The 24,006-nt window shown below is 41.7% G+C and overlaps 1 protein-coding gene and 1 long non-coding RNA gene across 3 annotated transcripts in view; one reads left to right on the top strand and one right to left on the bottom strand.

The window, feature by feature from the left end:
• LOC119917465 (enolase 4-like) overlaps positions 1-19,245 on the top strand; it is a 59,529-nt gene extending 40,284 nt beyond the window's left edge. For both annotated transcript variants that reach the window (XM_038737802.1, XM_038737801.1), the window contains 3 exons: positions 5,851-5,912; positions 18,462-18,579; positions 19,078-19,245. In XM_038737802.1, the coding sequence (XP_038593730.1) occupies positions 5,851-5,912; positions 18,462-18,579; positions 19,078-19,151 (254 nt within the window). In that variant the 3' untranslated portion in view covers positions 19,152-19,245. The remainder of the gene's footprint in view (positions 1-5,850; positions 5,913-18,461; positions 18,580-19,077) is intronic.
• A 2,708-nt stretch (positions 19,246-21,953) lies between these two features.
• On the bottom strand, positions 21,954-23,736 carry LOC119917467. The gene is made up of 2 exons (XR_005447284.1): positions 23,642-23,736; positions 21,954-23,096 (listed from the first exon to the last, which is right to left on the bottom strand). It is a non-coding gene; the product is annotated as an uncharacterized LOC119917467 (long non-coding RNA).
• Between the last annotated feature and the right edge of the window lie 270 nt (positions 23,737-24,006).

Raw genomic sequence — 24,006 nt, 5'->3', positions numbered from 1 at the left:
CAGATCCACTGAGGTGGGATAGAGAAAAAGAACCAGGATAAGTGCTCACTAAAAGAGACAGCTCAACTCAGTTGTAAGTTGGTAAAATGCTGTTCAACTCAACCTCCACAGGAGGAATTGCAACATTGAATTTCTGTCTCTGTTTAGAAAGTAAAAGAAGCATATTTGCTGTTTCAAGCTTTCAGTTTGACCAGATGTATCAGCTGATTTACCATGCCTAAACTGTTTGTAACATAGAACATCAACATGTCAACACCAGTGCTCCCTGTTTATGGAGAGAATAAAGAACAGTTGAATAGTTAATAGTGGGGGGGTGATGGTGCAATGGATAAGACACATGCCTTTGGTGTGAGAGACCCAGGTTCAGTTCCCCACTGTGACCCATCCACCAATTTGTCCCTGAGCAAGACACTTAACCCCTAGTTGCTCCAGAGGTGTGCGACCTCTGACATGTATAGCAATTGTAAGTTGCTTTGGATAAAAGTGTCAGCTAAATGAGTAAATGTAATGTAAATAAATCATGGAAAATAAAATATAATTAGTAACATCATGACATGTACATCACATTGCTTTAGATGCTTCCTTTGTCAGAGGTGTTGGAAAAGAGTTCAGTCAGGCATAGAAGTCCTTTTAAAGTCTTGCAGTATTTTACATACTATACTATATACTTCCATTCCTATAGTGTATGAACAACCAGACAGTCCATATAATATATTTAAAATAATACTTTTTTGAAAGCTTTTTTATGTGATCTCCTGTCCCTCGCCCGGTATGCCCCAACGCCCCATTCCCTCTCCGATACCTACAATGGGTTGAGTCGCTATTACGACGGCCACGCTGTGAACAGTTGGCTGGATGAATTTTACGTGTGATCCATGTACTACTGCAGCTGGGGCTCTCCACAGTGCCACACAACTTTCTAAATTCTTCCATCTCATGGAGAATGTTCCTCAGTCATGCCAACAATATTGACACAAATGGAAAAAAACCTTTCTCAATTCAGTTCAGTTTAGCTTTATTTGCATGAATGTTAATACAACAGTATTGTCAATGCTTAAAGGTTCAGTGTGTGTTTTAGTGATATCTAGTGGTGAGGGTTGCAAATTGCACCCCCCTCCCCTATCTATGCGAGTTGTTGCCTGAGACAGGACAAAGATGTCATCTATGAGATAGCAGAGAGTTGCCAGTCAAGAATTGAGGTTTCTTTAGATAGATATATTAAGAAATTATATTTACTTAATTATTCAGTAAAATCACATGTTTTTTTTAATATGTTAATTGTTCATTAATAAACAACAGCCACATGAAGAAATGAAGTGCTACATGATGTCTGATACTCCTGTAATACATTATTTTACAACTTGGGAGGGTTGGCTCATTTGGACTAACAAACCAAAGAAAATGAAGAGTATCTCAAAAACAAACAAAAAAAATCCCATTTAGTGCATCAAGTATGACCACTGACAGATAATACAATGTAAGCCTCACTGTTTCTGCACAACAGTCCAGTATAAACCACATAATACATGAAGTTTACAAATGCATTGTCAGGTGAGGATAAAGGCTCCTCCCACTTTGCTTAATTAATTAGATAAGCAATCTGCAAATCTTACCAAAATGTCTTTTTAAATTTTTTTTAAATACAACAGAAACACAAAGTAGTACTGACAGCCATAATTTCAGATTGTGGTAAAACGGTGCAACGTTTTTAATGGGCATTTACCATGTGAAAGTAAAAATTACACATTTGTGTGCACAGTGGCAAATCAATATCCAAAAAATACCTTTTGTAAATGCAAATGCAAAAGTATTCATTATTAGTCCCTTGATAGGGACACGGCCTTGTTATATATCACCATTAGCAGTAAAAAGAAATACATGTTTTCCACCAGGGCAGTAAAATGTGAAGTTTAGCTGCTGATCTGAGCTTCCCTGCTGGTACCATTTTATTGCCAATAATATTCATCATCTGTTTGTCTCAGGAAGGTAACGGCACGTAACAAAGCCATAGCAGAGGCTGGAGAAGAACTACGTGAAATTACAATCCAACAACATATTTTTTCTACCAGCGCAGTAAAAGTTTAGCTGGCTGATATGAGCTTCCAGCTGTAAGCTACCTTCTTTTATTGCCAATTAGTGATCAGCTGATTGTCTCAGGAATGTAACAAAACCAAAACAGAGCTCTGGAGAGAGAGTAACTACATGAAACTAATCCAACAACATATTTTTTTTACCAGGGCAGTAAAGGTTTAGCTGTCTGATCTGAGCTTCTTGCTGTAAGCTACCGTTTTATTGCCAATTACAGATCAGCTGATTGTCTCACGAATGTAACCAACAAAGCCAAATCAGAGGCTGCAGAGAGAGAGTAACTACATGAAATTAATCCATCTACATATTTTACACCAATAGAGAATAAACTAATCCAACTAACCTTACATGATGTTTCTGCCAGGGCAGTAAAAGTTTAGCTGGCTGCTGCTTCCATACTCTAAGCTAACGTTACGGCTTTAGGCTTTATTGCCAATTAACGTTACTGATCAGCTGATTTTCTCACTAACGTAACCGGCAAAGCCAACCCACAGGCTGGAGAATAAGTAGGCGACATGAAATTAATGCAACTACATATTGACAGGGGAAACACCTCACCTCTCTCAGTGATTATAGCCAGCTTCAAGCTAAAGCTATCAAACAATAAAATCTTTCATTTGCATCTCTAAAGCCTGACAAACTTAAGTTAATTACCTGTCCAGCAGAAAACAGACAACTTCAGCACCGCTTTGAAAACATCTGTCCCACATTAAAGCCTTCCATCTGGGAAAATCCACATCCGTGATTTCTGCCGTCAGCTGTTTGTACTTGTCCAGGTCTGGCTTCATGGTATAAATATCCACAGCTGTCGGCTCTCTCTCTTCTAATAAACCAGAAGACTTAACAGAGACTGTTTATTATTATTATTTTCTCTTCTTCTTCTATAGACACATTTAATGTAGTTACAGGCGTTGACGCTGCCGGAATTATACAAGGAGAAGAAGAACGCTGTGATGACATAACGTGCTCTGTAGGCTGTTTGTTCGTTGACGGCTATTGTAGAAACATGACAACAAAATACGGCGACCTCCATAGAAGGGGATGCCCGCGGTTATGTAGATATAAATGTCTAGGTAATAAAAACATAACGGTAGAATGTAAGGTCTTTATACACCACTTAAAACAAATTTTTAGATATATATTGCATTTCTGTCAATAGATCCTCAGAAATATTACACACTGAACCCTTAAAGGAAAATACACTGCTCAAAAAAAATAAAGGGAACACATCCTCCTGAATGAATGAAATAATCTCATTAAATACTTTCTTTACATAGTTGAATGTGCTGACAACAAAATCACACATAAATTATCAATGGAAATCAAATTTATCAACCCATGGAGGTCTGGATTTGGAGTCACACTCAAAATCAAAGTGGAAAACCACACTACAGGCCGATCCAACTTTGATGTAATGTCCTTAAAACAAGTCAAAATGATGCTCAGTAGTGTGTGTGTGGCCTCCATGTGCCTGTATGACCTCCCTACAACGCCTGGGCATGCTCCTGATGAGGTGGCGGATGGTCTCCTGAGGGACCTCCTCCCAGACCTGGACTAAAGCATCCGCCAACTCCTGGACAGTCTGCGGTGCAACGTGCCGTTGGTGGATGGAGCGAGACATGATGTCCCAGATGTGCTCAATTGGATTCAGGTCTGGGGAACGGGCGGGCCAGTCCATAGCATCAATGCCTTCCTCTTGCAGGAACTGCTGACACACTCCAGCCACGAGGTCTAGCATTGTGCTGCATTAGGAGGAACCCAGGGCCAACCGCACCAGCATATGGTCTCACGAGGGGTCTGAGGATCTCATCTCTGTACCTAATGGCAGTCAGGCTACCTCTGGCGAGCACATGGAGGGCTGTGTGGCCCCCCAAAGAAATGCCACCCCATACCATTACTGACCCACTGCCAAACCGGTCATGCTGGAGGATGTTGCAGGCAGCAGAGCTCCACGGCGTCACCAGACTCTGTCACGTCTGTCACATGTGAACCTGCTTTCATCTGAAGAGCACAGGGCGCCAGTGGCGAATTTGCCAATCTTGGTGTTCTCTGGCAAATGCCAAACGTCCTGCACGGTGTTGGGCTGTAAGCACAACCACCACCTGTGGACGTCGGGCCCTCATACAACCTTCATCGAGTCTGTTTCTGCCCGTTTGAGCAGACACATGCACATTTGTGGCCTGCTGGAGGTCATTTTGCAGGGCTCTGGCAGTGCTCCTCCTGCTCTTCCTTGCACAAAGGCAGAGGTAGCAGTCCTGCTGCTGGGTTGTTGCCCTCCTACGGCCTCCTCCACGTCTCCTGATGTACTGGCCTGTCTCCTGGTAGCGCCTCCATGCTCTGGACACTACGCTGACAGACACAGCAAACCTTCTTGCCACAGCTCGCATAGATGTGCCATCCTGGATGAGCTGCACTACCTGAGCCACTTGTGTGGGTTGTAGACTCCGTCTCATGCTACCACTAGAGTGAAAGCACCGCCAGCATTCAAAAGTGACCAAAACATCAGCCAGGAAGCATAGGAACTGAGAAGTGGTCTGTGGTCACCACCTGCAGAGCCACTCCTTTATTGGGGGTGTCTTGCTAATTGCCTATAATTTCCACCTGTTGTCTATTCCATTTGCACAACAGCATGTGAAACTGATTGTCAATCAGTGTTGCTTCCTAAGTGGACAGTTTGATTTCACAGGAGTGTGATTGACTTGAGTTACATTGTGTTGTTTAAGTGTTCCCTTTATTTTTTTGAGCAGTGTACAAAAAAACGATTAAATTCATATAGTTCATCGAATAAATAAAATAAAATAATTTAATTTCTCTATATTGATATAGAATAATATCATCTATTATCTACTATCTATCTATATCTAATATTTTTAATTTCTCTACATCTTCTTTCACTATGGCTGTGTCTCCTCGCAACGATAACAGCAGCCATCTCTGCGTAACACTTGCCGGTTTGCACCTTCCCTTCAAACATATTAAATACAGATGCTGTTGCACTCACATGAAATTGCTTTTAGGCTTATTAGATCACATTGCGTGTAGTAAATAAATGTATTGGCATGTTACCCTCCCATTGCATATTCATTAAGGCAAAAGTAGTAAATGAACAACAGGTGCTATCTTGCACTTTTGAAAGACGTCATACTCTGTGCACACCATTAGTAGATCAGCTTACATGTTAATTTGCTGGTGATATAAAGTTTGCACACGTTTTTACACACACAAACCTTTGACAAGCCCTTTGTCTATAAGGAGGAGCACCTTAAAATCAATTGTAAATGATACAGCAAGCCAGTGCAGAGTAGTTAAAACTGGACTAATGTGCTCTCTCCTTGTTTCCAGTTAATACCCAGGTCATATAAACAATATATACTTTCAGCTTCAGCCAGTGCTTCTCAGTAATTGAATGAATTGTCCCTTTTCTTAGGAGAACTAATCCACTTTAATAGAAATACATAAAGAACAAATCAAAAGCACCAAGGTAGGTGTAGGGAGATGCAGCTGCAAACAGTGTTGGTATGAAGTGAAAGTCAGAAGTGTCATATTAAAATGGCTGCACTGTACACTTGCATGAATATGGACTGGACTTTCCTAGCCCAGTGCTTAAGTGTGACTTCATTGCCTGAATGAACGCTACATACATAATTTAGGACATATTAAAATCCCACTTCTTTTTCTTCTGTGAAACATTGCTTCTATTGTAGATTGCTATCAATGCCAATTGTGTTTATGTGTCTGTCTCTTCACCTGTTTACCTGCTAGGTTCAGTGTTCGTGGGAACAACATGCAGTGAGCCCTGCAGTGATGCCTCTTTGTCAGATATAGTAAGTCTTATTCCCTTTCTTCCAGCTTGACATCATTTGTTGGATCAGATAACAGTTCTGCCTCACTTCCCCACATTCTGTTTGCTTAACAGTCTCTCAGAGTAGGAAACCTTGTTCCAAAGCAGCTGTCAGAAATTATGCCCGAATCCAGATGCAGACCAGGCGACAAAACAGCAGTTTTAACAGTATGACAAGGGCAGAGTGAATGAGCTAAGGCAGGGTGAGGATACAGGGGGTTTCCTTCCAAGCGGCAGGCGAGTGTGGGCTGGTGCTAGCTGGAGTATGGCAGGAAGGGTTGGATCTCCTAGTGGCTCTAGGGGTTTTGGACTGGGAGTCAGGCTGAGCATGTTGAACAGGCAATCTGGAGACAGGAAGACAATCAATCAATCAATCAACATTTATTTATATAGCACTTGACAGCAACCAACAGGTGTCCAAAGTGCTTTACATAAACCAACAGCACAGCATTCAATAAAAGACAAGAAAAAAACATGAAGCATAGAAAACAGTAAGCCTAAAGTTACCTAAAATCATCAGAAGAAGAGGGAAGTTGTTGCACCACTTTAAAAGCCATTCTAAATAAATAAGTTTTGATTTAAAATGTGCTTGTTCCAGAGTTTTGTTCCAAACAATAAAATCTTGAAATCGATTCTAAAACGCACAGGAAGCCAGTGTAGTGTAAATAGAGCGGGAGTGATGTGGGAGCATGAATAGCCTTTTCTAGATCGTGCCTGTTAAGAAAAAGCTTTACTTTAGCCAGGAGACGAAGTTGGAAGAAGCTCATTCTGACAACATTGCTAATCTGCTTGTCAAATTTCATGCTGCAATCGAATGTCACACCCAAATTTTTGCCAGTTTGCTTGGCGCATGAAGTCAAAGCTCCCAGACTTAAAGCTGGATTGTTTGACATGCATTTAGTAGTGAGGATAATACACTCAGTTTTATCTTCATTCAGATTAAGAAAGTTCCGAGAGGGCCACAACTTAATATCATTAATGCCATTAAGCAGGCAGTTTAGTGCAACACTGTCATTAGGTTTCATAGGCAGATAAATTTGCAGGTCATCTGCATAATAATGAAATGACAGGTTGTGCTTGTCTATTATAGCCCCTAACAGCAAAATATATAAAGAGAACAGAATGGGGCCAAGAGTTGAACCCTGGGGCACCCCGCAATAGAGAGGAGCAGATGATGAGGAGAAATCACCCAATGAAACTCCTATTTGTCAAATAGGAGCTAAACCATTTAAGTGCGGAGCCTTGAATGCCTACAAAATGCTCAAGGCGTGCGGGAAGGACTGCATGATCCATGGTATCAAAAGCTGCTGTCAGGTCCAAAAGCACTAATACAGTAGGATCCCCAGCATCTACAGACAAGGCAATATCATTGTGAATGCTTAGCAGTGCCGACTCAGTGCTATGACGCGATCTAAAACCAGATTGCAATTTTTCACAGAGTTCTGTTGTAGAAAGACTTGTAACTGTTTAAAAACAACTTTTTTCCAGCAACTCCTAAAGAAAGGCAGATGTGAGACTGGTCTAAAATTGGACAACACATTGGGGTCAAGATTAGGCTTTTTAAGTAGGAGCCTAACCACAGCATGTTTAAAAGCATCTGGGACATAGCCAGAACTGAGACAAAAGTTAAAAAAAAGTAAGTAGACTCGACCCAATGGTGCTAAAAACCTCCTTCACCATCCTGGCGGGAATAATGTCTAAAGCACAGTTGGTAGGTTTCATGTGGCGTACGACCTCAGTGAGCAACGACAGATAAGAGGGCTTAAATTCCTCAAACACAGCAGAATGCACAGGAGCAGCAGGTACAAACACACTGGCGTTTTGCCTGACTGATGCTACTTTATCAATAAAATAACAGAGAAACTTCTCATACATACTAGTTGAAACCTGTCAAAGCAGAGGTGCATGGATTCACGATAGAGTTTATAGTGTTGAATAACACCCTAGGTTCATGGCAGCTGTTAGCTATGACAGATGAGAGATAGTTCATCTTCACCACCTTTACAGCCTTCTGATACTCTACAAGACTATCCCTTAATAAAACCAGAGAAACTTGTAACTTGTCCTTCTTCCACCTACGTTTCAGCATGTCTGCAGCGTTGCCTTTAGGTTTAGGTTTAGGCTTTAGGTTTAATAGACTTAAACCGATGAGGGGCAATAGAGTCTAGGATTTCAGCACTTGTAGAATAGAATGCAGAGAGAATGTTATCTGGGGAAGATGGAGAAACCAGACCATTCTTGGCATAAAACTGAGAGCCCAAGAACATCGAAGCAAATTCTCCAGCTGAAGAGGGGGTGATACAGCGACACCTAGAGACTGAAGACACAGGAGGAACACTGATCTCAAATCTAATGGGGAAGTGATGTGAGATACCAGATTCTGATATTTTTGTGACTGAAACCGAAAGTCCAGAGAGATGATGAGATCCAAGGTGTGGCCAAGATTATGTGTTGGCCTATTCACACATTGATTAAGGCCAAAAGAGTTCAACAGAGACAGGTATTAATATAAGCAAACAGGTTGCTTGACAAAACAGGCGCAGAGCTAGACGTTGAGGCTTTACCTACGGCTCACAATTTAACAATCTGTCAGGGAATGGATGTCTGGCTTCTCCTAAAGTGGTAGGGATGGCTCATCAGGAACAGGTGTGTGATTGCCAGCAGGTGCAGTTTGCGCCAACCCAGACAAAAGGAGAGAAGAGACAAAGAGACCAAACAAAAACACATCAAGCATGCTTCACTCACCCAAAGGGAAAAAATAAATCGAACACATTCACTCAGTCTCAAGTCTCTTAGGTGCAGGAGTCATGACAGGACCCCCGCCCACCCCCGACGGGCCTATGAAAGTCTCTGATAAGGGAGGCATCCAGAATCTGCCGCAAGGGAACCCAGCTCCTTTCCTCAGGACCATAGCCTTCCTGTTCGACAAGATATTAGAACCATTGAATCTTATAAGTGCTGAGTTCATCAATCTTCCGCGGAGGAGGAGGGTGAGGAACCAACGGACTGGTGGAAACAGGCTTGAGGCATGAGACACAGAACGAAGGATGGACCCGGAGGGAGCGAGGCAGTTTGAGTGGGACCACCGTGGGGTTGATAACTCTAACCACTTCAAACGGATCAATGAATCTGGGTGACCGCTTCCTGGAGTCTGTTTTAAGGGGTAAGTCACTAGTGGAAAGCCAAACCCTATCTCCCACAACGTAGTTGGGTGCTGGGGTGCAGTGGTGGTTGGCGTAACATTGGTAATGTCCCGAGGCCTTGAGAAAAGCAGAAGGGGTCCGAAGCCAGATCAGGCAGCAACTGCGGATGTGGGCCTGGACTGAGGGCATAGGAATGTCCTTCTCCTGAGATGGAAAAGGGGGAGGGGGGGGCACCCTCTCACCATTTGAAGGGGGCAGTCCAGAAATGAAATCCAATGCCAGGTGTGACCAGGGGCACAAAGGAACAGGCAGGGGTCGTAGCAGGACGGAACTGGGTTGGCTTGATACCTTATTCTAGGCACATACAGAGCAGACAGAGACAAAAGATTTGATGTATGCCAACATTGACCAGATACACAAAATAACATTTCCCCAACATGTTTTTGAGAACATCATTGACTAAACACCTGCGATGAACTGACGACCTGTCCAGGGTGTACTCCACCTTTCGTCCGATGACAGCCAGGATTGGCTCCAGCCCCGTGCGACCCTTTACGCAGGATAAGCGTTTGACGATGGATGGATGGATGGATTGACTAAACACTTGAATACTGCGAAAGGGCATCACTAGGTACTCAAAATGTCCAGCAGGTAGTTAAAGGTAGTCTTCTATTCATCGCCCCCCCAATACGTACCAGATGATAGGCATTTGAGGTCCAACAGATTGGAAACAGATTGGGGCAAGGCAGACTTCAAACAGGCGAGGCAATTAGTACTCCAACTAGTGATATTAGCTGAGGTCCAGCCAATACTTATTTTTAACCAACCCCGCCCAGGGATGGCCCAAGATCACAGGAACAAAAGGTGAGTCAATAACCTTGGCTGGGGTTGGAGGCTGGAGGTCTGGCTGATCTGTCCCTCCCCGGAGAGCGGGTGGTATGGCTAATGAGATCAGATCATCCAGGTTCGGGGTACAAAATGAGTTTATCCTTAATAAATTCTGATAATCCCTGAGAGAAAGCTGCCTGCAGTGCTTCATTGTTCCAGTCACAATTAGCCACTAAGGTGCAAAACTCAATTGCATATTGTGCTACACTGTGTGCCGAAGAACCATGAGTCTCTTAGAAGCATCTTTACCTTGAATGGGATGATCAAAAATCTTATGCATCTCAGTAGTGAATGCGGCATCCAGATCAGTTGGAGTGATTTGATCAGGACTGGCTGTGTCAGATGTTGGTGGAGCGGCTGGGGCTGGGGCTGCTGAGGCGGGTTGCAGATCGGCTACACCCCTTGTTAAGTGCCGCGGTGCTCACCAAGCAGGCAAAGTTACTGCATGTTTTACGACATCCAAATCCACTGGGTTCATCCTGGCCGGAATCCTGGTCAGGAATTATGCCTTAACCCAGATGCAGACCAGGAGATAAATCAGTAGTTTATTGAGAATGGCAGAATGAGTGAGCAAAGGCAGCGTGAGGACATTAAGGGTTTCCTTCCAAGCGGCAGGCGAGTGTGGGCTGGGACTGGCGTGGCTGGCTGGAGAGTGGCAGGAAAGGTTGGATCATTGGTTGGATGGAACAGATGCAGAGCTAGACGTTAAAGCTTAACCTACAGCTCACGACTTAACAATCAGACAGGGAATGGATGTCTGGCTTTTTCTTAAGAAGTGGTAGGGATGGCTGATCAGGAACAGGCATGTGATACCAGCAGGTGCAGCTTGCCCCAACCCAGAAAGCCAACACCCAGGACTCCATAAGTTGAGGGAAGGGAAGAGAGAAGAGACAAACAGACCTAATAAAAACACACAGAGCATGCTTCATTCACCCAAAGGGAAAAAATAAATCAAAACACACTCACTCAGTCTCAGACTCAGGTGTCAGGTTAAGGTGTCATGACAGCAGCAGTCATCTGCAGTAATGATGTCTTCCATAAGGGCCCGTGTCCACCAAAGCGTTTTTTGCCAGCTGAAAATGCCATCCCCTGCTGGGCGTTGAGGCGCAGCGTTTTTTATGACTGCTTTGGTTGCTATGATACATAAAATCCGAGGAAGTGATGTTGCAAGTAGTTCTACCTAACTTTACTGGATGTAAAAATGTCAACACAGAGTAGAGTACTATCTCTGGCCCTTGCTCTGTATGAAGAGAAGGCTGAAGCAGGTAGAGAGAGAGAGGACGGACTTGCTGGATGTCTGTTCGGCGAGTACCACCGTTTGATCCAAGAGCTGAGGTTGGACGAAGTAAGTAATAGTAACCGTTGCTATGGTGTGCTGTTTAGTAAAGTAAAGTAAAAAGTGACAGTGATGAGTGCAGCGTTTTTCCCATAGTTGAACATTTTTCAACTCTGTAATGTTCAACAACATAGAATGAAGCTAACCATCCGCTGCAGCAGGCAGCTGTTTTAAGCAAAACACTCTAAAAACCCACAACACTACTTGCCCAGTACCAAACAGCAAGCAGACCCAGTTATAGACTAGCTGGTGAACATAATGGAGCATTTGAAAGCTACAAAACCAGATATTTCCCTTAGAAGTTAAATATTCTACATTCATCGGCCAAGAGTCTTCTTCAGTTCTAACAGATTGGCAGGGAGTCCGGATACAACTTGCTTCATTAGTGTTCCTAGCTGTTGTAAGTGTAGTTGACTGTGAGTTCATGAACCAGTACGTGTAGGTACTGGAGAACATGATGGGAAGTCATGGAATAAAGGGGTAAGAATTCTAAATCTTACAAAGAATACTGTAGTATATGTATTATTAACAACTGGGAACGTATTCTGTTAATAATCTTAAGCAATGTTAGTTCCCCCCTTGTTGCTTGCTATCTTGTTTCCGACCCCACTGCTATTGTAGCCACCAGAACTTTGTGATACTACTTCATATTTATACAGACTGGACAAAACAGGACATACCTTGGAGAAAAGTAAGAAAAGGTTGAACTACCTGGTAAATTCAGAAAATCTGTTACTTGATTCCAGCTATTGTTGTACTTTAGTATGAAAGTTAGCGTAGCTTAGCTGAGTACAAGCATTTTTAAAGTTGTAAGCTTGTAATCTTGCTGACACCCCTGACAAAGCATAACTTAATAGGTTTAATGAATCAGCATCATAATGTAGTTATTTTAGCATCAGTTTGATATGTTTATTGCAACTAAATCACAGCAAAATATTTTTATTTGGATTCAAACAGCTGTAGTAATGGTGGTTGGGTTTTTTTGTAGAGTTGCTCCGGTCAGGATATTTTGGGCTGACTACCAATCACCGATTACAGATCACTGGGTCTATTTGAAGCCTTTTATTTATCATCTAGCATTATATAGTACTGCATATTTATTTAATTAGTCCTAAAAACAATGCATTAAGTATTAAAATTAACAGATGATAAAGTATCATGAATTGACAACTGTTTATTTTATTACCAGGAAACATGGGCAACAAATTACACTCCTTCTGTCTTAGAGACTTAAACCATAGCAGCCTGGTTACTGCGAACATCTTGTAGCTTAACAAATATAGCTTTCCTCTGGAATAAACTACAAAAACATAACAGACTGCATCGTTATAAATTTACTTCAACTATAAAAACTGCAACAAAAAAGGCCGTAGCCAAAGTATTTAAGAGATAAAGGAGCACAGGCATCATGAGTCGTTGATAAAATCTGAAGTAGCTGCTTTTTGTTCTGGAAAGCTCAGGCAGGTGCTGTGGGCTTTAGGGGGTAGAGAGAGGAGCAGAGAGAGGAGCAGAGAGAGGGAGAGTGGGCTACAGAGAGGAGCCATAACTGACATCAATGAGATTTGAAAATTAAATTTAAATAAATAAAAGTACAATGTTAATTCCATTTTATACTGTTAGTATATTGTTAATATTACTTAGAGTTACTATATTCATTATAATTTCATATAGTTTCTCACTAGTACAGGCTAGGCCTAATATTATTTCAGTGGGTTGTTTTCATCTATTAAATTTGTGTGCAAGAAGCACAGTCTACATCTTTTACATAGGCCTACTGCCACTGGCTTTACCAGAGGAGAGACACTCTGAGAACGTAAACATACGTGAGAATCCTGGGGAAAACGGGAGGGTTGACATGAGAGGAGTAGAGAGAGGAGTGGGGTAATGTGCGGCTATATCCACACTACTACGTTTTTTAAACAGTTTTATAACGAATACCATCTTCTCCGTCCACAGCAGCGTTTTAGCTGCGTATCAGAGTTGTTCTCACACATATTTAGTGGCCGTGCACGTGCCGGTGTAAACATGAAGTAGACTACTCCGCAGTTGCAGAAGATTTGGCGAAAGAAGAAAGTAATACAGACGAATAACCACACCAGGTATTTTTTTTGTATTGACCGACAACGAAGTGGAACTGTTACTGAAAGTAACACGGGAGTACAAGCTGTGGCGGCGGAAAATAGACTGGAAGTCGTTGCAATGTAAATATGGCGACGTGCACAGCAAAAGTGTTATTTACACAGTACAAAATATTTTAATGAAAATACCGAAATTAAAACTATAAATATCAGTAGCACTGTATTTTTGCTTTGCATGACTGATAAGACCGAATCAGAATTATTTATAAAGTCCTCCGCTTTTTCCCATGGGGTCAGCAGCGTTTTCAAACAAACATCTTCGGATTCGCAGTTTTAATCTGGAGGGGAGGCGGAAACGTAGCGGAAACGTAGCAAAAGTCTTCGTTTAAAAAAGTGTTTTAGCTGCATATTAGAATTGATCTCTGTCTATATTAAAATGACTGAAAACACACATCAAGTGGCCATTCACGTACACTGGGCATGCACGTGCCAGTGTAAACAGGAAGAATATTCTCTCCTCCATTGTCAAAAATTGGTATTTTGGTCTGGATGGGAGATGCAAACATAACAAAAATTCTGCGTTTTTAAATGAAAACATAGTAGTGTAGATGTAGCCTCAGACAGATCACCAACTGTAAACTTAAAGCCCCCCTCCAGTGTATTTTGACATATCTATGATATTTCATGTTTTTCTGAGTCATTTCCTTACAATGTTGATTACCCACATAGTTTGCCAAATATTTTTTGACAAATACTGTAGCTTCATTTTGTGCTCAAAGTTGCAAAAGTTGCTTAGTTGTTAAAACGGGGTGCTGACGTATGACTACAGTAATTCCATAAGTCATACGTCATTCTCCAAGCTTGCGCATGCGCACTTTCATGCCTCGTTAGAAAACTGTCACACCGTCATGCCTCGTTAAGTCAGAGCATCAAACCGATAAACATCGTTGTGAGCTAGCTAACCAATTTATCATGTAATTTACTTAGAACAGTAGGTATGTCTCTCTGTGTCTGATTGTTGGTTTGTCTTTCTAGTTTAGTGAGCTAAGTTAACTAAGTTGTAGTTACCAGGTGTAGTTAGCTAGCATATTTATTGCAGAAAGTTAGAAATCAGAGGGTCTTAATTTTATTTTTTAGTTTCCTCCTCTTGGTTTAGTGTGCTGTTCATTTTCATTATGGCATTTGTGCGTGCGGTGTTGGAGGACAGATGACAGAAAACGTGTCATACTTTCACCTGCCACCGTCTTATGTTCAGTCTGCAACATGCATTTTACTGAGGGCCGTTTTACCAATGCATCGGTGGAGGCACCCCCCACCCCCGCGGTAAAGTAAGCGCACCGTAAAACGTAGTGGGAGTTAGCGTGTGCAGTGCGTGACAGGACCATCGACGTGGGCTTTAAAGCCCCCCACTCTCGCCTGGCCAACGAGCTGAAACAGTTCTGCTGTTGCTTCGAGAGTCAATTAGTCAGTCCTAACACCATGCTCTGTCACCCCAACGATCAGCCCCTGCACCAGCTCCTCGTCAATAGGCCATCCCGAAAGCAGAACCCCCACAAAGCAGCTGGGCCTGACTCTGTCCTCCCATCCACCCTGAAGAACTGTGAAGATCAGCTATCTCCAGTGTTCATGGACATCTTTAACACCTCACTGGAGACATGCCATGTGCCCAAAAAACAAAGATCACAGGACTTATTGACCACAGACCGGTCGCTGAGACCTCTATTTTAATGAAACCTTTTGATGAAAACCATCACAGACCCACTCCTGGACCCCCTGCAATTCACTTACTGAGGCAACAGGTCTGTAGACGCAGTAAACATGGCCCTTCAATTCATCCTCCAGCACCTGGACTCCTCAGGAACCTACTTCTGAGGATCCTGTTTGTGGATTTCAGCTCTGCTTTCAACACTATTATCCTAGCTCTGCTGCAGGACAAGCTCTCCCAGCTGAGTGTGCCTGACTCCACCTGCAGGATCAATCTTTCATTGATGTATGAACAGGGAGTTATCTCCGGAAATTGTGGATTTATCATCAGCACAGAATAAAACCTATAGGCTGCAGTGTCCTTTATAACACAGTGCATACATTAAAGCAGCTGTCAGGTTGGCAACAGTTGCACTGAAACACTTACCATGGGCTACATTACTGTAGTAGCCTAATAACTAATCTATAAAACTGATCAATGAACAGTAATCTTTTTATAGCCTATTGTAGTTGCACTGATTGAAACTTTCCTATTGTTTGGACTGGATATGATGCGAATATTTCTGAGCGTTTTTTTGAGGATGACTGGTGCAACTAAAACAAAAAAGTGAGTTTTTCATGGTCATGAGTAGCCTAAACTGTGTCTGATCTGTTTGATTAATATTTTCATCTTCAGTTATTGCCATCGGCATTTTGTCCTGTCAGGTTACAGCTGAATTAATATAGCTGATTAAAAATGAATGTAATGGGCTCAAGGTGAATTCCAGCACTTTGTCATTAAGGGAAATTCCAGTCTGGTAAATGATGAATGAGCTACACTGTATAAAATGTAATATTGTTAACATATTGACTCCTTCCTCCAATCCTGCGTTTTAACATAAATAGCCTATGGTGGTCCGTGTTGGCACACATTCATATTTGCCCTGCAGATGATGCACTCCTTGCTCAGTTCAGCCTGCTAAAGTCAATGATGTACTTCTAAACCGCCATCACTGAGGCCATCATCACCTCCTCCATCACCATCTGGTATGATGCTGTCACTGCCAGGGACAAAGGCAGACTAGCGTATCATCTGCTCTGCAGAGAAGGTGATTGGCTGCAATCTTCCATCACTTCAGGACCTGTATGCCTCCATGACTGAGGCGTGCAGGAAAGATTGTGACTGACCCCTCCCCTCTGTACACAAACTGTTTCAGACACTCCCCTCCCGGCAGTAGGCTGTGGTCGATTAGGACCAAAAACTCATGCCACATGAACAGTTTGTTCCTGTCTGCAGCTGGCCTCATCAACAAGGCCCAGGATGCCCACTGACTCTGACTCATGCCCCCCTTCCCCTGTTCTTTTTTGCACAACATGTCAGATGATTCTGATTCTTCTACTGCACATGTAAATACTTGTATATATCAATGTCAAACTCATATTTTTTTAGATCTTTATATTCATATAGGTTTATGTTTATGTCTATTGTTGTTAAGCACCACAAATTCCTTGTCTGTGTAAAAAACAACCTGGTAATGAATCCATTTATAATTCTGATTCTTATTCCTAACCTAAGGTACCTAACACAGACTATAAGACCACAAAACCACCAAACTAATTCCTGGCTCAGTATTCTTGCACAAAGGGCAGAGGTGACCCGTGAACACCCAAGTCCATCTATCCTTGAAAATCCAGATTTTTATGGTCATACACTTTATGACTCTGTAATTATACAATCGGTACCCAGTATTTAAATAATAACTACAGTATAAGTTATTTGTAAAACCCCATATTGTTACCCCCATATTGCATAACTTCACACCTTATTCCCCAGTACCTACATTCAATTCAATTTAATTTATATAGCACCAAATCACAACAACAGTTATCTCACAGCGCTTTTCATAAAAGAGCAGGTCTAGACCGTACTCTGTGATGTTATTTACCCAACAGTTCCCACCAAGAGCAAGCACTAGGGAACAGAGGCAAGGAAAAACTTCCTTTTAGAGAGAGAGCGAGAGAGGAGAGAGGCAGCCTACATAATATACACACAGAGGTACAGACAGTAAAGGTGATGTTGCTACAGACTGAATGAATAATGGTACAGATATTTATAGTAATGTTTATGATAATACTCGTAATGTTAATGATTATAATAATAATAGGACTAGTAACAATAATTGTAGCAGAGGGTGTTGAGCAGGAACATGTATTGGTACATACTGCACTGGTATTCTGTTTTTACACCATAACTCTGGAGTAATTACACAATATGTTACGGCATGACCTAAATTTTTAGTCATAAACTAGTGTGTGCACATCCCAGTATAACATTAGGTGCATTTGCAAAATAGGCAAAAACACTGTCATGAAAAACACTGAACAGATGCTGCTAAATATGTCATAATTTAATCAATAAAGCTTTTTTGGTGAGCATCTATTCAGTGTGAATGCACATTTGATTTTTAGCCCAAAAATGCATCGGGCCAAAAGTATGCAGCCTTGAATTTGGCCTTCAACAGGGAAGATGGCACAATGTTTCATGTCAGCTGTCCACAGTGGACCATTCTCATATTAACAGTAGTGATCTTTCCAATGTAGAAGATGGGTCCACAGGAGCTACTGTAACTGACATTATCTAACTAATAATAATTGTGGAATAATATAACAAAACAAGGCTATTTATTCATTCTGTAGATTGAAGACGGTTATAAGGTTCTATTCTAAATGTCTCCAGTCAGTTTCCAAAAACTTTCAGTGGTTTTGACCTTTTGCAGCTCTCCCTCACCTCAAATGTTGCAAAAAGCTGTTTTGTTGATCGCCCAAATTCTGCACACGACTTTTGATGTTGTTGGCATTTACGCAATCATCTCTTTAGCTTCACTTAACAGTAAAGATATTCCAGCTGTACTCAGGTTGTTTTTTTTTACTCAGCCAAAGGGTAGATTTGTGCTGAGTGCTCTGCAGATGTCACTGCACATGCTCAGAGACGTGGTTTTACCCTTCTACTCAGGGAATATGTCCACCAAATGCAAATCATTAGTTGCAGCTCAAGTCACCATCATTGTAAATTCCTACATACCTATAACAATTGAAACTCTAATTGAATTGAACACCATGGGGCCCAGTCTGTGAGGAACTTTGAAGAGGAAATTTTACCAGGAAATTTAACCATTAGCTAAACATGTCCCTGTCACAAACCCATCCCCTCCACCATTAGGTCAGCCTTCTCAATTGTGATTGGACCTACTGTATCTGTCCTAACTGCCCTCAGTTTCATCAAGTAAATAAATACAAAAACTCAGTGTAACCCCAGAGACAGTTAGGTGTGTCTGTCTCCTTCCTCTTGGTGGTGTCACACCTTTCCTCACCACCATTTTCTCTCTCTTCTTCTCCTCCCTCAGGCTGTGGCTCTGGGCCTGGACTATGTCAAACTGGGAGGTCTGAATGGTGCTGAGAGGATGACTAAATACAACCGGCTGATTTCTATAGAGGAAGAACTGGCCCAACAGGGAATTCTGGGTAGGATTTCTATACTTGTTTTTTTTGCCAGACAGAGAAAAAGGAGGCCAGACAAAGCCAGAGAGAGAGAGAGAGAGAGAGGTAGTAATGCCTGGGCTTGAGAATATATCACTCTGTTGATGTGAAAGGAAACTGTGTGTGAGGAATCATTCAAATGTGTATTTGTGCGTGAGTGGAAGAATGAAAACCCCTCCCCAGGATCTGTTAATTGGCTGCCTAATTGCATCCAGGGACAAATACTTTCCCATACATAATTTCCAAATAGCAGGCAGGGACACTGGAGGTTAATGAGAGATGATATCTGTGTGTGATCAATTTCCATCTTAAAAAGTTAACATGTTTATTCTGGCTGAAGCCCACAGTGGACTGGGGTGGAGTGAAATGCTCATTGTCCTTCAGCTGCAACAGCAGAAACCTTATTTCAGTCCAGTTATCTGAGGAATCACTGGTCATGCTTTTGCCCATTCACTTTATTCCATTATTTTGTCTCATCCACAGTCTTCAAGGAGAAGCACCCACCTCCACTGTTCACTGAAAAACCACTGGAGGAGTCCACAGAGAGAACTGTCTGACACAGCCTGCTCACATCTTCTGTTTCTATCAAGAACATAAACACTTAAAATTTGTGTCAGTGTTACCACAATATAGTTTACTTTCAAAATTCAATTGCTGTTTTCACTTGCTTGCAGGTAAGAACATGTAAAACCTGCTTCTATTCAGTTTCTAAAACCCTCAAACATGTTGTTGCTACTTCGGGTATATAGAAGCCATATTAGCAGATGCTATACGCTGCAGGTCCTTACACAAACACAAGTCTGCTTTCAGGTCACAATCAATCTCCTCCACCAGAATAGCCAAACTATTTTATTAATAATGTTTTGATCTGATAGCCCCCACCAAGACACACACACACAGAGCCATGTCAGTGTTGTCCGACAATGCCTGCCTCCTGTCTGTTTGGGACGTGAGGTAAAGGCCCCTCTTCATAACTGGTCAGCACCCTCGCTGACCCCTCTCATGGCTGCTCAGATCCTGGAGGAAATGATTCTGTCAGTGTGGAAAAACAGGAGAGGCCTGGTGGAGCATCCGCCCGGCCTGCGGCACAGAAAAAAAAGGCTGCTTATATACAGTGGGGAATGGAGGAGTTTCGCAAGTGCTTTGTGTACCAGCCAAGTACGGCTGCATCAATGGGCCTGTCAAGTGAGTTATCCCTTATTCACGGCTCTTTTCTATTACACAGAGAATCTGGCTGACACAGCCCTGCTGACACTACAATAGTCCTGCTAAACTCTTTAAGGCTGGAAATGAAAATTTAGACTGAAGGTGTTGATAGAAGTCGACACAAACCGACACACACATTTATTTCTTTTTTCTTTTATGTAACAATTTCACTTAACTCGTCGTGGTTTACATGAAGTTCTATTTTTAGATTATTTCTAGGTAGTACAATTGCTACCATTTTATTTCTTCATATCAGGAAAATAAATTAAATAACAAATGTTCTCCAGCCGCTAATTCTTCCAGTTTCATTCTATTTGGGATTATGGTTTGCTGGCAGCTTCCACTCAGCGTTGCTGTAAATGTCGGGGAGTGAAGACAACCTCTAATCAATGAAACATGCAGACAAACTGAGGCTGGACACAGCAGCATCTGAACTGAGGCTCCCTGGCAGGCAATTACTATGTTTCGGAAAATAAATGAAATGACTAACAAAATAGGTCAAATTAAGTGTTTCCCAGACACACTAAAAGGACCTTCCTAATTGCTGGTCCCTGAAGGGACAAAAATACAAAAACAACAAAACATTATATTGTATCTGCCAAAGACGAAGAGCTGAGAATGGGTTGTGGTGGAGGAGAGGCTGAGGGAAGAAAAGGACCCAGCATGGTTTGTGTAATTACATGTTTTGCCTCGATCGGCCGTGTCTGTACCGTCAGTCAATCAACAACAGTGAGTCCGGCGGCTGGAGCAGATGGTGGAGGAAGGAGTTGAGCCGGTCATTGACTTTGTTTCTGCTAAGGGAAGGAAGAGACAACAGATCCAAAGGACACTTGCGTCACTCCTCCTCCGAATCAAAGATTATATTGTATGTTGGCATACTATTGAATTGTGCCAGGATGGCCTTGATTAGAAGAACCTCATTAGATATGGAGGATATGAAGAGGCAGAGACATAAATCAATACAAAGACTTTCTCTTCTTTTTTCATTTTACCCCCACCCACTCACTGACACTTTATCCTCCAAGATGTCCAAGATAATTCACACATCCTCATACTATTGTCATGAGAAAATAGAGGAAAAGCCAAATATGCACTCTGCAAAACTGATTAGTTTATTGAATCTCCCCACAGACCATTTCTCTGAGATCCACTGTTGTGACTAAGTCTGCTGTTAAATAAAATTAGAGTGTGACTTCCTCTGCTACATTTGGTTCAGTGGAGTGAGGAATGAATGAACGTGTGGAAGATGAAGTAGAGTCTTGCAGCCTGCTGCTGATGAATCTTGTTAGAGAAGAGACTTTGAGCCACAATTACATTTCCTTCACACTCTGTTAGGGGGGATTGGGAGCTGGAAATTGCACCTCAGTGCTAAACGAAGCCTAAGCTTTAATTAACAGCAGCACACAATAGGTGACGGACATCGCCCACAGTTCACAGCTCTCATGTTTCAATCCCTCACTCAAGGAAGTGTCTGGGAAATCTGGGCAGGTGTCGAGGGAAAACAAAACAACACGCGAGCAGCCCAACATTGTGCTTAAATCACGAGCAGTCATTGTGATTTTCAAAGGGCAAAGGCTGATCCTCTGCTCCATACCTGAATAACACCCACCTCTGACTGAGGCTTAAAGGGAAAATCCACCCTAAGACACAGTTACAAAACAGCAGTGTTTTGCATTTGTGGACGCATTTTCATTTTATTTCATTTCCTTATATTAAATAAAATGAAAATGTTTATCATATCATAATGATTTTCCCAACTTAGATATAACAGAATTTTAGCACTACATTTTGACAAACTCCACTATGGTAAATCACAAACTTAAGTATATCAGACATGTCTGTAATCCACAATTACATAGAATGGAATTAACACTCTATGTACAGAGACATTCCAGTTGGAGCAGAGCTGAGATTTTGGCTCTAAACTAGACAAACTGGTTCCAACCGTGTCTTCTACAAATTACATCTATTTACTACTACTTTGTTTTGCCAAATGCATTCTGAGCGGAACGCAGGTTGATAAATTGTGGATTCAAGTCACAGTTGACATCTTCAAAATTATAAGAACACCATCTTACCTGAATCTTAACCTAGAGCTTTGGCTTGCTTAATGATGGCAGTACCACTTGGATATTTTAGGAAAACAAATGAAATACAGTATCAGTGAACATTTTATTGATACTTTCAACATTTTGGACTTAACTGTTGTTAAATGGTTCAATAGACATGTTCTGTCTATGTACATGTTCTGTCTGTTCTGTCTATATATGTTGATTAAATTGTAATCTGGGCAAAATTACGTCTCTCTTAAAATCTCTTTGCATTTGTCTGTTGAGATGCAAGGATAAAATTATTGCTGCTGTGATAACTTCCAGAGTTGTAAAATCTATCCATAGACAGGTTTAAAAAGAAAATAAAAGAAAAAAAATCTAAACATCCTCATAACATATGAATCTATATTAAATTATTAAATGACTGGCCTTTTTTAATTATATTCTTCTCACTGTTACATGGAGACCAATGCATGCCTTAATACAGCTGTTCTGTTTTTGCTCTAAATGCTCGCCATCAGTGCATCTCAAAGTGTTCGTCCCTTGATTTGCCCTGTATTCTCGAAGTGACATGGCCAAAGCTTGACATCCATTCTAAAGCAGGACAGGTAGTACAAACTGGAGGGTAGAGGCAGCAGAGAGGAGGCAGTGCCCTACATAAAGGATGGGGGGTGTAAGTGTGAGTGAGGAGCGGAACAGTGGAAACAAAGTCTGCCACAGTAGTCTGTACTGCTCACTGGGAGGCTACAAGGTTAATTCTGGTCTAGACTGAACAATTCAGAGACATACTCTGTTTAGGCAAAAGCTCAAGGCTGCATAACTGGCTCCACTGTTCCTCACAATCCAAACAAAAACTGGGCTTTACCTTAGAACAGCTGAATGAACCTTAAAAAGGTGGGGTGGGATACACATCTTTCATTTCAAGGAAATCAAATGGCCTCAATGTATCACTGACACGCTTGTGCTCTTAGTCCACATTCTGTGTAACCTCTGGCTTGATTATTTTTCTGATGTTGAAATCCACTGAAGACCTATGTGACTGTAGTACTGACTCCTCATAATACAGTCAAATTTATATTTTAAATGCAATGTGTCTACACACTAAAATAAAATGCTAGATATAGATTTTGCATTATGTGATCTTCCGTCACCCACATCCAGTGTGTGTAGGTGGATACTTGTGTCAGGGCCAACCTTGGTCTCGTGGCACCCTTCACACTGCTGGGGAGAGAATGGGATGGAGACCTGCACAAAGAGACAAACACTCACTGAAACAGTTTTACTCAAACTGCAGCAGGTAAGAATGACTATGCTGACATTCTGTCATTGAGGTGACATGATGATGTGCTGCTTCAGTAATTTACATACACATACATGAGATGGTGGCTTCAGTGTGAGCTCTGTTTTGTGAAGCTGATTATATTCAAAATCTGTCGTAAAACCCCAGATCACATGTACACCACTTTTTCACCAAAGGCCAAACATTTGAAAACATCTAAAATATAATTCTAACTGATGTTTAAAATTTTGTGAACACAGAAGATCAGTTTTTATTGTTTAGAGTGATTCATACTGAAACGGATGCCTTTCTGTGGGCTAATGAGCAGTCCTGTGACCTGCTTGAAAAAAGCTACATTTAAATCAACACTTAAGACCAGAAACTATTGACATACAAACGGACAACACATCAGGATTATTGAATAATAAAATTAATAAAGAGTCTAGTCTAGTCTCTCTCCTCAAGATGCATTACAGCCCACAGAAGGTTTAAGTGAAAGGGATTAACTTACTTGCGCTACTCCAGTGCATCCCGCCGCCTCAGCAGGATCCTCTGCAGTTCCTCGTCACGGTTGTTGACGGAGACACTGCCTTTAGTTGGGGAGGTTCTATTGAAATTCTCCTAGAGAGTTACAACAGAACATATATTTACATGCCGACAGCCTGTTCAACACAGAGCTGCAAAGTAGCCATTGCAGCTCAAAATGAGTACATGTCGTTTTGTTCAGCTGCTTGTCTGACTTACTGGAGTGGTAATTAACAGTACAACAGTAGCATAATATGTGCTAATTTAATCTGTTATTCTTCATCTTGTGTCTAGTATGTAAATATTGACATTAGCTCTTTAATGTTACAGTAATACTTTCTCATAGGTTAA

Source organism: Micropterus salmoides, unplaced genomic scaffold (genome assembly GCF_014851395.1).
Source record: "Micropterus salmoides isolate LMB-PRFRI ecotype aquatic unplaced genomic scaffold, ASM1485139v1 Ms_hic_scaffold_22, whole genome shotgun sequence".
NCBI classification, from domain to species: Eukaryota; Metazoa; Chordata; class Actinopteri; order Centrarchiformes; family Centrarchidae; genus Micropterus; species Micropterus salmoides.
Note: the sequence above shows the minus strand (reverse complement) of the source record. Positions and strands in the feature narration are given on the sequence as shown.